At 46.5% G+C, this 16,481-nt stretch overlaps 1 protein-coding gene across 1 annotated transcript; it reads left to right on the top strand.

Moving 5' to 3' along the window:
• The first annotated feature begins 9,614 nt into the window (after positions 1 to 9,614).
• On the top strand, positions 9,615 to 14,881 carry fmc1 (formation of mitochondrial complex V assembly factor 1 homolog). Its single transcript, XM_072588962.1, has 2 exons — positions 9,615 to 9,808; positions 14,484 to 14,881. The coding sequence occupies exons 1-2, from the start codon at positions 9,671 to 9,673 to the stop codon at positions 14,685 to 14,687; spliced, it is 342 nt and encodes a 113-aa protein (XP_072445063.1). The 5' UTR covers positions 9,615 to 9,670; the 3' UTR covers positions 14,688 to 14,881.
• The last annotated feature ends 1,600 nt before the right edge of the window (positions 14,882 to 16,481 follow it).

The raw sequence follows: 16,481 nt of genomic DNA, 5'->3' as shown, positions 1-16,481 counted from the left end.
AATCTTTGATCATCAAAGAAATTGAATATTTTTGTTATGCCAAAAGGTAATATATTTGCATTTCCAGAAGGCATTCAGTAAGGTGTCACATTGCTCAAGATGGTCGGAACCTAATGTGCTTTAAGAAATAACATCATGTTACTGTACAAACAATTACGCGTGCTTGCACTCCATCACTTTAAGTATCAACCTCTTATGGAATGAACTAGAGAATTGAAGCAGACCATCATTGGCAAAGCCAGAAGAGGTAGACTTACAGGAGATTTTCAGGCACAGCATATGTAGTCAATTTTTTTAAGATGGCAGTGAAATTACTACTTAGACTATGAGCTGACTTTTACCTGAAATTGACTTAGTGTCATTGTCATTAAATTTCATGGGGGATTCCCCTGTGAAGCTTAGCATCTTTTTTTTTCCTCATGCTATTGTCCCAAACTCATCTCATTAACTGCACATCATACCCCTGTGGTGCTCCACTCGTCCAAAGCAAGCCATAGATACCCCTAGCCCCACCAGAAGAATGTGCCACAATATACTGGGAACCCTGGGGCGATATTTGATGCAAAGCCATACTCCCTGTCAAATGTCAGTCCAGAGGTACCCTTCATGAATGTAGTGGGACATTAGGAACATTCCAGTTTTCTCAGAGCACATGGGTGGTACGGTTGCTACTGCACATTCCTACACCTACTGCAGTACCAGACAACAAAGCTTACCAGGCCTCTGCCACATCCCATCTTACATTCCTAAGTCATTGCTCCAATAAAGATCATGAAATGTAAAAGCAGACGTGGGCCATTGCATGAGGTCACAGCTGATTTGATATTCCTCAACTCCACTATTCTGTCTATTTCTCACAGCTGTTGATTCCCTTACTGATCAAAATTCTGTCTATCCCAGCCTTGAATATATTTAACAACCGAGCCCTGAACCCCTCTCTGGTAAAGAATTCTCAGAAGAAGTTCCTTCTCGTTTCTCTTAAATGAAGGACCCCTTATTCTGAGATTATTCACTCTGCCACAAAAGGAAATAACTTCTATTTCTACCATGGAGAAAGTGAGGACTGCAGATGCTGGAGATCAGAGCTGAAAAATGTGTTGCTGGAAAAGCGCAGCAGGTCAGGCAGCATCAAAGGAGCAGGCGAATCGACGTTTCGGGCATGAACCCTTCTTCAGGAAGAAGGGCTTATGCCCGAAACGTCAATTCTCCTGCTCCTTGGATGCTGCCTGACCTGTGCTTTTCAAGCAACACATTTTTCAGCTCTATTTCTATCATGTCAAGTCCCTTGAGGATGTTTCAATAAGCTTGCTTATCGTTCTTGTAAATTCCCAAGATCATAGGCCTAATTTACTAAATCTCTCTTCATAAGACAGCTAATTCTATATCTGGTATCAACCTCATGAACCTTCTCTGAGCTGCCTCCCATGCTAGTCTATCTTTCCCCAGATAAGGGGCCTGAAACTTCACAGTATTCTAGCTATGGTCTAATTAGTGTCTTGTATAATTTAAGAAAACCCTCCCTACATTCCCTTTGAAATAAAAGCCAACATTCCATTTGCCTTCCCTATTACATGCTCAACTTGGATGCTAGTTTTTTTGTGATTGATCGTCAAGAACTCCCAAAACCCTCTTCTATAACTTTCTGCAGTCTCCCTTCACTCAAATAATATTCAGCTCCTCTATTTTATCTACCAAAGTCGATAACGTCACATTTACTTTGCCCATTCAAACTGTGTCCCTCTGCAGACTAGGTTATGTTCACCACTTGCCTTCCCACCTGTTTTTCTTTTTGACAGTACATTAACTTTTCCCATCTGAGTCATTTATATAATAAATAATTATAGACCCAGCATTGATTCCCTGGGACAGACCACTATACTGAAAATGCTCTTCTTATCCCAACTCTTGTCTGCTGTTATTTAGCTAATCCTCTATCCATACTAGTATAAAATCTCCAACACCATGAACTCTTGTCAAATGCCTTCTGAAAATCCAAACATACTGCATCCATTACTTTCCCATTTACCCTACTTGTTACGTCCTTGAAGAATTCTAGTGATTGTTTTCTGACATTTTCCCTTGCATGCTGACTCTGCTGGATTATATTAATGTTACTAAATGCTCTGCTATTATAGCCAGTTATAACATTTTCCCAATAACAGACTTTAAGCTAACTGGCCTATAGTTACCTTTTTTTAAACTTTGGCAGTTTTCCAGTCCTCTGGAACTGAGGGTAATACAGCATGGAAACTGATCCTTTGGTTCAACTAGACCAGGCTGACAATGTTCCCAAACTAAACGAGTCCCACTTGCCTGCATTTGGCCTATATTCCTCCAAACCTTTCTTATTTAGGTACTTACCCAAATGTCTTTCAAACATTGTAACTATACCTACTTCCTCAGGTGGTTCATTTCACATACGAACACTCTGTATCAATAAAGGTTGCCCCTTTGGGTCCTTTTTAAATCTTTTGCACCTCAGCTTAAAATATGCCTCCCAATTTTGAACTGCCCCACCTTCGAGAAGTGACCCTTGCTGTTCACCTTATCAATGGCCCTCATCATCTTTTAAGCCTCAACCTCTTATGGTCCAGTGAAAGAGGTCCCAGCCCATCCAGCCTATTTTTATATCTCAAACTCACCATTCCCGACAACATCTTGGTAAATCTTTTCTGAACCCTCTCCAATTTAATAATACCTTTCCTCCAGCAGGGCAACCATAACTGGACACTAATCCAGAAGTGGCCTCACCAACTTCCAGTACAACTTCAACATGACATCCCAACTCCTTTACTCAAAGGTCTGAGCAATGAAGCCAAACAAGCTTATTGCTTTCTTAACCATCCTGTCCACATGTGATGCAAATTTCAAAACATTATGTACTGAAGCCCAGCTCTCTTTTCTACAACCCTAGGCCCCAGTATTATTTTTATAAGTCCTGCCCTTGTTATTCTACCAAAATGCAATACCTTGAATTCATTCAAATTAAACTCCATCTGCCACTCCTCAGCCCATTGACCAATTGATCAAGAACTCTTTGTAATCTTAGATAAACTTCTTCACTGTCCACTATCATACCAATTTTGGTGTCATCCACAAACATACAAACCATGTCTTAAATTCTCATCCAAATTGTTTCTATAAATGACAAAGGTGAGCCCAATTGCAATCCCTGTGGAACAGTGCTGGTCACAGGCCTCCAGTCTGAAAATCAATCTTTCACTATCACCCTGTCTCTTAGCATCAAGCCAATTTTGTATCCAATTAGCAAACTCTTCCCAATCACAGAAGATTATTAAAATGTATTCCCATCACGTCCAATGGACTTATCAGTCTTTAGCCGCAGTAGTTTGCCTAACACTTTTTTTTAAAGACGTAAGACCATAAGACATAGGAGCGGAAGTAAGACCATTCGGCCCATCAAGTCCACTCCACTCCACCATTTAATCATGGCTGATGGATATTTCAACTCCACTGAGCTGCATTCTCCCCGTAGTCCTTAATTCCTTATGACATCAAGAATTTATCAATCTCTGCCTTGAAGACATTTAGCGTCCCGGCCTCCACTGCACTCTGTGGCAATGAATTCCACAGGCCCACCACTCTCTAGCTGAAGAAATGTCTCCGCATTTCTGTTCTGAATTTACCCCCTCTAAATTTTAAGGCTGTGCCCACGGGTCCTAGTCTCCCCACCTAATGGAAACAATTTCTTAGCGTCCACCCTTTCCAAGCCATGTAAGTTTCTATTAGATCTCCCCTTAACCTTATAAACTCCAAAGAGTACAATCCCAGAATCCTTAGCTATTCCTCTTATGTTAGACCTACCATTCCAGGGATTATCCGAGTGAATCTCCGCTGGACACGTTCCAGTGCCAGTATGTCCCTCCTGAGGTGTGGGGACCAAAACTGGACACAGTACTCCAAATGAGGCCTAACCAGAGCTTTATAAAGTCTCAGTAGCACATCGCTGCTTTTATATTTCAAATCTCTTGAGATAATTGACCACATTGCATTTGCTTTCTTAATCACAGATTCAACCTGCATGTTTACCTTTTAGAGAATCCTTAACTAGCACTCCCAGATCCCTCTGTACTTTGGCTTTATGAATTTTCTCACCGTTTAGAAAGTAGTCCATGCTTGTATTCTTTTTTCCAAAGTGCAAGATCTCACATTTGCTCACATTGAACTTCATCAGCTATTTCCTGGACCACTCTCTCAAACTGTCTAGATCCTTCTGCAGCCTCCCCACTTCCTCAGTACTACCTGCCTGTCCACCTAACTTCGTATCATCGGCAAATTTCACTAGAATGCCCCCGGTCCCTTCATCCAGATCATTAATATATAACGTGAACAGCTGTGGCCCCAACACCGAACCCTGCGGGACACCGCTTGTCACCGGCTGCCATTCCGAAAAAGAACCTCTTATCCCAACTCTCTGCCTTCTGTCAGACAGCCAATCCTCAATCCATGCCAGTAGCTCACCTTGAACACCATGAGCCCTCACCTTACTCAGCAGCCTCCCGTGTGGCACCTTATCAAAGGCATTTTGGAAGTCTAGATAGACCACATCCACTGGGTTTCCCTGGTCTAACCTACTTGTCACCTCTTCAAAGAATTCTAACAGGTTTGTCAGGCACAACCTCCCCTTACTAAATTCATGTTGACTTGTTCTAATCCGACCCTGCTCTTCCAAGAATTTAGAAACCTCATCCTTAACAATGGATTCTAGAATTTTACCAACAACCGAGGTTAGGCTAATTGGCCTATAATTTTCCATCTTTTGTCTTGATCCTTTCTTGAACAATGGGGTTACAAAAGCGGTCTTCCAATCATCCGGGACTTTCCCTGACTCCAGTGACTTCTGAAAGATCTCAACCAACGCCTCTGCTATTTCCTCAGCCACCTCTCTCAGAACTCTAGGATGTAGCCCATTGGAGCCAGGAGATTTGTCAATTTTAAGACCTTTTAGCTTTTCTAGCACTATCTATTTTGTAATGGCAACCATACTCAACTCAGCCTGTGACACCCTTTAATTTTTGGGATATTACTCATGTCTTCCGCTGTGAAGACTGACACAAAGTACTTATTAAGTTCTCCAGCTATTTCCTTATCTCCCATCATTAGCCTGCCAGCATCAGTTTGAAGTGGCCCAACGCCTACTTTTGCCTGTCATTTGTTTCTTATGTATTGAAAGAAACTTTTACTATAATTTCTAATATTACTGGCTAGCCTACCTTGATATTTGATTTGGAGATCCTGGTGTTGGACTGGGGTGTTAAAAATCACAACACCAGGTTATAGTCCAACAGGTTTAATTGGAAGCACACTAGCTTTCGGAGCGACGCTCCTTCATCAGGTGATTGTGGAGGGCTCGATCTGTGTTACGATCGAGCCCTCCACAATAACCTGGTGTTGTGTGATTTTTAACTTCATATTTGATCCTCTCCTTCCTTATTTCTCTCTTTATTATCCTCTGTTTTTGTAACCTTCCTAATCTTCTGATTTCCCAATGCTCTTGGCCACTTTATAGGATCTCTCTTTTTCTTTGATACATTTCCTGACTTCCTTTGTCAGCCATGGCTGTCTAATCCCTCCCTGGATAATCTTTCTTTTCTTGGGGATGAACCTCTGTACCGTGTCCTCAGTTATACCCACAAACTCCTGCCATTTTTGTTCTACTATCTTCCCCACTAGGCTCTGCTTCTAGTCGATTTTCGTCAGTTCCTCTCTCATACCCTCATAATTACCTTTATTTAACTGTAACACCATTACATCCAATTTTGCCTTCTCTCTTTCAAACTGCAGACTGAACTCTACCATATTATGATCGCTGCTTCCTAAGTGTTCCCTTACTTTGAGATCTTTTATAAAGTCTGGTTCACTACATAGCACTCGGTCCAAAATAGCCTGCTCCCTTGTGGGCTCCATGACAAGCTGTTCCAAAAAGCCACCCTGTAAGCATTCCAAAAATTCCCTTTCCTTGGATCCACTGGCAACATTATTTACCCAGTCCAGCTGCATATTGAAGTCCCCCATGATCACCGTTGGGGATGCCTTTCCAACATGCCTTTTCAAAATTTTGTTCTTAACTAAATTGGCCACCCTGCCCCCCTCTGCCCACCTCCCTGTCTTTTCGATAAGTTGTAAATCTTTGGATATTTAACTGCCAGTCCTGAACCCCTTGCAGCCATGTCTCTGTGATGCCTACCACATCATAATCATTCACGATGATCTGTGCCGTTAGTTCATCTCCTTTGCTCGTAGTATTCGTAACATTCAGGTAAGGTGCCTTAATGCTAACATTCTTATCATTAGAGATATTGGAAGTCATAAGATGTCCTAAGTAATCCTTCCTTTTTATTGCATTCCTAATCTGCTTCAAGGTTAAATCCACCTGCATACATGCTATCCTCCTGCTTATCTTTCCATTTAACTCCATAGTCCCTGTCGCTTTCACTTTCCCTTCCCCCCAACTCAGAAGTTTAAAGTCCTACTGACCAGCCTATTTATCCTCTTCGCTAGAACACTGGTACCTGATCAATTCAGGTGGAGACCATCCCAACGGTACAGATCCCCCCGGTTCCAAAACTGATGCCAATGCCCCATGAAGTGGAATCCCTCTTTCCCACACCAATCCCTTAGCCACGTGTTTACTTCCCTAATTTTCTTATCCCTATGCCAATTGGCACGTGACTCGGGCAGTAATCCGGAGATTATGACCCTTGAAGACCTGTACTTCAATTTCCTTCCTAGTGCTCGATAATCCCCAAACAGGTCCTCCACCCTAGCTTTGCCTATGTTGTTAGTCCCAACGTGGACCACAACAACTGGATCCTCCCCCTCCCGCTCCAATATCCTTTCATGCCAGTCGGAGATGTCCCGCACCCTGGCACCGGGCAGGCAACACACCATGCGAGACTCCCGATCCGGCTTGCAAAGGATTCTATCTGTCCCCCTAATTATAGAATCCCCTGTAACAACTACTTGTCTATTAGCTCCCCCTCTTGAATGGCCTTCTGCACCATGGTGCCTTGGTCAGCTGGCTCATCCTGTCCAGAGCCCTTTTCCTCATCCGAACAGGGAGCAAGAATTTCGTACCTGTTGGACAAGGTCAAGGGCTGAGGCTCCTGCACTCCTGAACTCAGGTTCCCCCTACCTGCCTCACTTACAGTCACACTCTGATGTCCCTGATCACTAACTGAATGTGAATTCCTTAATCTCCCAGGTGTGACTGCCTCCTGTAACAAAGCGTCCAGGTAACTCTCCCCCTCCCGGATGTGCCGCAGTGTTTGAAGCTCAGATTCCAGATCATCAACTCTGATCCGGAGTTCTTCCAGCAACCAACACTTGCTGCAGATGTGGTCACTGCCTTTCACAATGGGATCAGCCAGCTCCCACATCATACAGCTATAGCACATCACCTGCCCAGCCATCTCTGCTTACATAATTACTTTATTACTTTGTATGAGTTTCAGTTAAAATACTTTCTGATACCTCTCTGCTATAGTCTTTTTCTAAAAACCAATTAATAGATAAACCATAAAAAGTAAATTTTTAACCATTCACCGATAAAGAAATAGAAAATCCTTACCTTAACAAACCAGAGTCCTATTTTTGGTTGGGGGGGGGGGGGGGGGAGGGAGACACAACACGTGTAGTGTCTCGGGTTCAGCCACTGCCCAGATATATTACCGGCAGTCCCCTGGTCGTCGCTCCCACTCTTCCTACTTATTAACTAGGTTAGAGGAGGAGGGCGGGTGGGAGACACTACAGTAGTAGAGTCTCTGGTTTAGCCGCCTTGCTGATATATATGGTCATTGCTTTCCTTCCTGGTTGCCCCTCCGGTCCACGTCACGTCCTCCGCTACTCCCGCTCCTTCTGTGAAAGAGAAAAACACCACTGCCCGCTACCAGTAAGTAATTTTAATAAACACTGCCTTGCCTTATCTGCAGTCTTCCGAGTTCGTCCTACCTCCACTGCTGCTCGCACTAAAAATTTTTAGTGGTAGTTGTTGTATTTATTTCCTCTTTGCCTTTTGCATATTTAGTAATTTTGGAATGCTATTAGTGCCTTAGAGTCATAGCATTCTACAGCATGGAGACAGGCCCTTTGGCCCAAACTGGTCCATGCCAACCAAAATGCCCATCCACGTCTATTTCCCTGCACTTGGCCCATATCCTTCTAATCCTTTTCTATCCATGTATTTGTCCAAATACTTTTAAATGTTGTTAGTGTATCTGCCCCAACCACTTCTGCTGGCAGCTCATTCCATATGCATACTACTCTGTGTGTAAAAAAAAAAGTTGCCTCTCAGGTTCCCTTTTATTCTTTTCCCTCTAGTCCACAATTCCCCAACCCTGGGAAAAAGATTAAGTGCATTCACCCTATCCATGCCTCTAATGAACTTATACACTTCTATAAAGGTACCCCCTCAGTCTCCTATGCTCTAAATAAAAAAGTCCTAGCTTGTCCAATCTCTCCCAATAACTCAGACCATTGAGTACAGACAACATCGTTGTAAGTTTCTTCTGCACTTTTTCCAGTTTAGTAATATCATTCCTATAACAAGGTATCCAAAATTGAACACAATACTCCAAGTGTAGCCTCACCAACGTACTGTATAACTGCAACATAACTTCCCAACTTCTATACTCAATGCCATGACTAATTGAAGGCCAGTGTGCCTTCTACTGTGAAGACTGACGTAAAATATTTACTCAACTCTTCTGCAATTTCCTGATTGCCTATCACTTCATCAGCTTCTTTCTCTAAGGCATCTGTTCACTTTGGCTTTTTTTTCATTAAAGAAGCTCTTCCTGTCCATTTTGTTGTTACATGGTAGTTTACCCTTAAATTTTATTTTCTCCCCCTTTTGTTTATAATTTTTATTTTTCTAATCATTTGGCCGACCATTAATTTTTGTCACAGTGCATGATTTTTCTTTTGACTCGATGCTCTCCTTACTTTCTGTGGGTTACTCAAGGTTTATTTATCCCCTTCCTCACTGGGATATATCTCTCCTGTTTCCCTGATGTTCAGTCTGGTCCAGTGTCTTGTTTCTGTTCAATGTGGCCCACGAGGATGCCCTCAAACTGCTTCAAAACATTGACTTTTATTCTCCAAGATCCAAGGCAGACTCTGTCAAACACCCAGAAGCTGGTGTCTGACTCTCAGATTGAGCACCAACAACAATAAATAATCATTTATTTCACCCAGTTCTCACCTCCTGGGACCAGCTGGGACCTCAGTCTTCACAAACACAAACAAACATGACAGGAGAAGCTCTGTGGAGAGAAAGCAGAGTTAACCTTTGGGCCAGTGACCCCGACCCCCGACCCCCGACCCCCGACCCCCGACCCCCGACCTCCGACCCCCGACCCCCGACCTCCATCAGGGGCTGGGACAAGGCGGCGATGACCGTCCGACCCCGGGGCCCCAAGCCCGGCCTGTCCCGTGGAGCGTTGTCGTTTCTATGGATTTGTTTAAACCGGAAGTTCGGCTGGGATTTGAACCCGTGACCCCAGGGCGTTTCCGCTCACGATTCCGAGGCCCCTGTGGCTCCCCCCCCCCCCCCCCCCCCGCGGCAGCGCGCGGGACTGCAGCCCATCGACTGGCTCTCCCTGTGATCGATGGGCGATTGCTCGGGGTTCGATTGCTCGGCCTGAACAAAATGGCGGCGCTGAGGTTGGCGCGGGGCCTCCTGAAGGAGATTCGGAGACAGGGCCCGGGCCCGGCCTCGGCCTCGGGGCACAGTTACCGCGAGTCCGCCGCCTACACCTACATCCTGCAGCAATTCAGGAAGAACCAGGTCATTGAGTGGATCGGGGGGGGGTGTAGAGGGAGCTTTACCGTGTCCCGGGGGAGGGGGAGAGTGTAGAGGGAGCTTTACCGTGTCCCCGGGGAAGGGGAGGGGGGGAGTGTAGAGGGAGCTTTACCGTGTCCCGGGGGGGGGGGGGGAGTGTAGAGTGGGCTTTACCATGTCCCCGGGGAGGGGGGGGAGTGTAGAGGGAGCTTTACCGTGTCCCCGGGGAAGGGGAGGGGGGGAGTGTAGAGGGAGCTTTACCGTGTCCCCGGGGAGGGGGGGGAGTGTAGAGGGAGCTTTACCGTGTCCCCGGGGGGGGGAGGGGGGGAGTGTAGAGGAAGCTTTACCGTGTCCCCGGGGAAGGGGAGGGGGGGAGTGTAGAGGGAGCTTTACTGTGTCCCGGGGGAGGGGGGGGTGTAGAGGGAGCTTTACCGTGTCCCCGGGGAAGGGGAGGGGGGAGTGTAGAGGGAGCTTTACTGTGTCCCGGGGGAGGGGGGAGTGTAGAGGGAGCTTTACCGTGTCCCCGGGGAGGGGGGCGGGGAGAGTAGAGAGGCTTTACCATGTCCCCGGGGAGGGGGAGGGGAGTGTAGAGGGAGCTTTACCGTGTCCCCGGGGAGGGGGGCGGGGAGAGTAGAGGAGGCTTTACCATGTCCCTGGGGAGGGGAGTGTAGAGGGAGCTTTACCGTGTCCCCGGGGAGGGGGAGGGGAGCGTAGAGGGAGCTTTACCGTGTCCCCGGGGAGGGGGGACTGTAGAGGGAGCTTTACCGTGTCCCCGGGGAAGGGGAGGGGGGAGTGTAGAGGGAGCTTTACTGTGTCCCGGGGGAGGGGGGAGTGTAGAGGGAGCTTTACCGTGTCCCCGGGGAGGGGGGCGGGGAGAGTAGAGAGGCTTTACCATGTCCCCGGGGAGGGGGAGGGGAGTGTAGAGGGAGCTTTACCGTGTCCCCGGGGAGGGGGGCGGGGAGAGTAGAGGAGGCTTTACCATGTCCCTGGGGAGGGGAGTGTAGAGGGAGCTTTACCGTGTCCCCGGGGAGGGGGAGGGGAGCGTAGAGGGAGCTTTACCGTGTCCCCGGGGAGGGGGGACTGTAGAGGGAGCTTTACCGTGTCCCCGGGGGGGGGAGGGTGGGAGTGTAGAGGGAGCTTTACCGTGTCCCCGGGGAGGGGGGCGGGGAGAGTAGAGGAGGCTTTACCATGTCCCTGGGGAGGGGAGTGTAGAGGGAGCTTTACCGTGTCCCCGGGGAGGGGGAGGGGAGCGTAGAGGGAGCTTTACCGTGTCCCCGGGGAGGGGGAGGGGGGACTGTAGAGGCAGCTTTACCGTGTCCCCGGGGAGGGGGGACTGTAGAGGGAGCTTTACCCTGTCCCGGGGGGGGGAGGGTGGGAGTGTAGAGGAAGCTTTACCGTGTCCCCGGGGAGGGGGGGAGTGTAGAGGGAGCTTTACCGTGTCCCCGGGGAGGGGGGGAGTGTAGAGGGAGCTTTACCGTGTCCCCGGGGAGAGGGGTGTGTAGAGGGAGCTTTACCGTGTCCCCGGGGAGGGGGAGGGGGGTGTGTAGAGAGAGCTTTACCGTGTCCCCAGGGAGGGGGGGGGAGTGTAGAGGGAGCTTTACCGTGTCCCCGGGGAGGGGGAGGGGTGTGTAGAGGGAGCTTTACCGTGTCCCCGGGGAGGGGGGAGTTTAGAGGTTGCTTTACCGTGTCCCCGGGGAGGGGGGGGGGAGTGTAGAGGGAGCTTTACAGTGTCCCCGGGGAGGGGGAGGGGGAGGGGGGAGGGGAGTGTAGAGGGAGCTTTACCGTGTCCCCGGGGAGGGGGAGGGGTGTGTAGAGGGAGCTTTACCGTGTCCCCGGGGAGGGGGGGGGCTGCTGTAATGGGGAATGGTGAGAGACCGTTAACATGAAGGAACACAAACAAGACCATCTGGGAGTAAGTGAGGACTGCAGATGCTGGAGGTCGGAGTCAAGCACAGCAGGTCAGGCAGCATCAGGGGAGCAGGAGAATCGACCTTTTTGGCATAAACCCTTCATCAGGAATGTAGAGAATGTGAGGTTATGTCACTGAAACATATAAGACGCATGGGGACCTTCACAGGGTAGTTGCTGAGAGTTTGCTTTCCATGTGGTAGAATCGAGGACCAAAGGGAAAACCTGAGAGGAAAGGGTTGCATATTTAAGACAGAAATAGGAGGAATTTGTTCCCTCCGAGGATAATGAATCTGTGGGATTTTTTTACTGCAAAGAGCTGTTGCGGCTGGGTCATTAAGGACATTCAAGACTGAAACAGATTTTTTAATCAGGAAGGGAATCAGGAATTATAAGGAAAAGGGAAGAAAGTGGAAGATTATCAGATCAACCATTCCTGATGAAGGGCTTTTGCCTGAAACATCAATTCTCCTGCACCACACTCTCGATATTCAGCCGGTTGAGTCTACTCCATCATTCTTTAAGATCGTGGCTGATCTGATAATCCTCCAATGAAGCACACGGCAAGCTGCAGGAACAGCACCTCACCTTCTGCTCTGGTATTTGCAGCTGTCAGGACTCAACATTGAGTTCAACAACTTTCTTACATTCTTCTCCCTTTCCCACACCTACAGGCTAGGCTTGTTTTATTTTCTGACCAATCTGTTCAAAGCCATAGAGTCAAACAGCATGGAAACAGACCATATGGTCCATGCCGATCATGATCCCAAACTGAAAAATTCCACTTTCCTGCTTTTGGCCATATCCCTCCAAACATTTCATATTCATGAACTTATCCAAATGACTTTTAAACATTGTAACTGTCTGTGTATCCACAACTTTCTTTGGCAGTTCATTTTACATAAGAACCATTCTCTATCTTTTGCCTCTCACCTTAAAAAAATGCCCCCTAGCCCTGAAATCCCCCACCCTAGGGAATAGACACTTGCCATTCACCTTATCCACATCCCTCATGATTTTATAAACCTCTGTACGGTCACCCCTACGCTCCAGTGGAAAATGTCCCAGCCTTTCCTTATAACTCAAACTCTCCAGTCCTGGCAACATCCAGGTAAATCACTTCTGAACCTTCTCTAATGTAATAATATCCTTCCCATAACAGGGTGACCAGAACTGGACAGTCCTCCAGAAGAGGCCTCACCAACATCCTGTACAACCTCAACCTAACGTCCCAACTCGTACTCAAAGCTGTGAGCAATGAAGGCAAGAGTGCTACACCTTTTCCTTACATGTCACAAACTTTAAGAAATTTTGTACCTGAATCCTGAGGTTTCTCTCTTCTATACACTTCCCATGGCTGTACTTTTAATTGTATAAGTCCTGCCCTTGTTTGTTTTATCAAATAGACAATAGATGCAGGAGTAGGCCATTCAGCCCTTCGAGCCTGCACCGCCATTCAATATGATCATGGCTGATCATTCCCAATCAGTATCCTGTTCCAGCCTTATCTCCATAACCCTTGACTCCACTATCTTTAAGAGCTCTATCCAATTCTTTCTTAAATGAATCCAGAGACTGGGCCTCCACTGCCCTCTGGGGCAGAGCATTCCACATGTTATCAAAATGTTGTTATCACATCTCTGGACCAGGTGGGACTTGTATCTGGGCCTCCAGCAGGATTGTCTTATTTACTTTGCTTTTAGGAGAGAGGAACCATATTCTCCCTTTCACATCTTAACTCACATCAATTTTACATCTCTGTTTATTTTGCAGTACAATTAACAAGTCTTCTACCTTGGGCCTGCACACTGTTTCCCTTGGTCTGTCTTCACCTCAGTCAAACGTATAAAAGTCACCATTTTTCAATCCCTTTCAGTTCTGAAGAAGTCATACCTGACTCAGAACATTAACTCTGCTTCTCTCTTCAGACAATGCCACCAGACCTGCTGAGTTTCTACAGCATTTCGCGTTGTTTCAGGTTTCCTGCATCTGCAACATTTTGCTTTCTATTTGAGAGATTAAATGGCATTTCTATCCAACCCCATCCTCTAGTGCCCACCCCCACCCACATTTCCCAACCATCCAATCCCTCTCTCGTTCTCCACCTGGGTAAAGAGCAGAAAAAGCTGGAAGGATTACTTGCAGTCTTTAAATATGACAAGAATTTCTTGTGTGACAGTGACTGATAAGCTGCTCGTCCAGGTGAGGGGATGTTCAGGAGCTTACCTGTAACAAGTTGCAGAGACCCTGACACCAGACTATTCACAGTTCTCAAGCTGCTTTACCAGGAGACCTGAGATGACACTCCTGGTTCCACCAGTGGGTAGTAATTCACAGCTAAAACACTGCCTTGATCTGATCAGATCAGCATTTTCCTGGGTGTGGGTTCTTTTGGAAATGGATTTGGCCGACAACATTGCTTTGTTAATGGGGATCCTTACTGCAAACTGATTATATGAAATGAAGTTTTCAGCAAAGTTTATTGAACAATGTTACTAGCCATAAACAAAGACAGAAATTGTTGGAAAAGCTCAGCAGGTCTGGCAGCAACTGGGCAGAGAAATCAGCTAACATTTCGGGTCAAGTGGGGAAGCAGTTCTGAGGGAGGTCACCAGACCCAAAACATTGCTTTGATTTCTCTTCACAGATGCTGCCAGACCCGCTGAGCTTTTCCAACAAATTCTGTTTTTGTTTCTGATTTATAGCATCCACAGTTTATTTTTTCGGTTTTTATTGAATGTTAATACCAGTTGCTCACTCTGGTTTGGTACAGGTTACCAGTGAGAAACTGTGCCGGGCTCAGCATGAACTGTATCACCAAGCCTCCACCTACATGTGCCTCCTGCAGAGTGTCCGACAGCACCTAGCTCTACACCAGGAGTACCACAGCAAGGGAGAACGGTCACCCCATGAAGTGGCACAGCTTGTTGGCCTCAAACTGCCACAGCAACCTGGAGGCAAAGGATGGGAAAAGTGAGGAGGAGTAAAAGCATCCTTACTCCTCGAGTACACTGTGTGGACAAACACATTAGTCTAATTCCGATGGTCTTGGTTATTCACTGACGATGTAAATATGGTCCTAGGGCTGTTTGTGTTTCTTGTGTATAGTGCAGCTCCTCAGAATCTCAATGGTTCATGAAGTAATTAAAAAGAGACTCCAATTAAACCCAATTTGTGACTGTCACATTTATTATCATTTGGAGATGCCGGTGTTGGACTGGGGTGTGCAAAATTAAAAATCACACAACGCCAGGTTATAGTCTAACAGGTTTAATTGGAAGCACTAGCTTTCGGAGCGTTGCTGATGAAGGAACAGTGCTCTGAAAGCCAGTGCTTCCAATTAAATCTGTTGGACTATAACCTGATGTTGTGTGGTTTTTAACATTTATTATTGAAACAGAGATTGACCTGAGGACTGGAGGGATGAGATTCAGAATTGCAGCCTTGTATTTGAGGCCTGTTCATTCTGCGGTGATTGAGTTTCTCGGTCTCCTGTCAACTTTGAATGATTCTGTTCAAAGTACCAATCACTGACCCTGTGTCTTTTCCCTCCCCAGCCTGAAAGTGCTGACTCTGTGCTGTACAATCCAGACAGTAATAGCTATCATTCTCTGCTTTGCCTCTGACAATCCAGCAGCTGATTTTCCCAGGCTATTTCATTAGCAATGCCTGTCTGACTCTATCATAGCGTTTCTCCTTTAAAATTCTCCTTAAATGCTCGTAAACCTCCAGCTCCTTACCCTAAACAGATGGATCAGTTTTTGTCTAATGTGTACAGGTGGGTTTCCTGACACAGTATGTCGAGGGGCCAACAAGAGGGGGGGGCCATACTGGATCTGGTGCTTGGTCATGATCCAGGCCAGGTGTTTGATTTAGTTGTAGGTGAGCACTTTGGAGAGAGTGACCATAATTCAGTTACGTTTAGTTTAGCGATGGAAAGGGATAGATACATGCCACAGATCAAGAGTTATCGATGGGGCAAGGGCAATTATAATGCGATTAGGCAAGAATTAGGATGCATAGAATGGGGTAGCAAAATGCAGGGGATGCAGACAATCGAAATGTGGAGCTGGTTTAAGGAACAGATATTGCGTGTCCTTGATAGGTATGTCCCTGTCAGGCAGGGAGGAAGGGATAAGGTAAGGGAACCGTGGTTTACAACAGAACTTGCATAGCTTGTTAAGCAGAAGAAAGAGGCTTATGTGTTGATGAGGCAATGGAGAGTTACAGATCCGCGAGGGAGGATTTAAAGAGAGAGTTAAGAAGAGCAAAGAGAGGAAATGAGCAGTCTTTAGCAAATAGAATAAAGGAGAACCCTAAAGCTTTCTATAGGTATGTGAGGAATAAAAGGATGATTAGGGCCAGTCAAAGACAGAAATGGGAAGTTGAGTGTGGATTCTCTCGAGATCGGAGCGGTGCTAATTGAATATTTCTCACTGGTGAGCACTCAGGAAAAGGAGAATATTGTAGAGGAGAAGAATGAGGTATGAGATATTAGACTAGAAAGGATTGAGGTTAGTTATGCACAGGTGTTATCAATTCTAGAAGGAGTGAAAGTAGACAAGTCCTCTGGGCCAGATGGGATTTATCCAAGGATTCCCTGGGGCTAGGGAGGAGATAGCAGAACCTTTGGCTTTGATATTTGAGTCATCATTGTCTATAGGTTTAGTACCTGAGGATTACAAATGTGCCCTTGTTCAAGAAGGGCAGCAGAGATTACCCAGGTAATTAGAGGAAAGGTTTTGGAAAGGATTATGAGAGATAAGATTTA

Source organism: Chiloscyllium punctatum, chromosome 18 (genome assembly GCF_047496795.1).
Source record: "Chiloscyllium punctatum isolate Juve2018m chromosome 18, sChiPun1.3, whole genome shotgun sequence".
Classification (NCBI taxonomy): domain Eukaryota; kingdom Metazoa; phylum Chordata; class Chondrichthyes; order Orectolobiformes; family Hemiscylliidae; genus Chiloscyllium; species Chiloscyllium punctatum.
Note: the sequence above shows the minus strand (reverse complement) of the source record. Positions and strands in the feature narration are given on the sequence as shown.

What these genes read in the sequence shown, in the direction of transcription:
- fmc1 (XM_072588962.1), top strand. Translation starts at nt 9,671, where the DNA reads ATGGCGGCGCTGAGGTTGGCGCGGGGCCTCCTGAAGGAGATTCGGAGA. An exon ending in AGCAATTCAGGAAGAACCAG is followed by an intron (nt 9,809 to 14,483) that starts GTCATTGAGTGG and finishes GGTTTGGTACAG; the next exon opens with GTTACCAGTGAGAAACTGTG.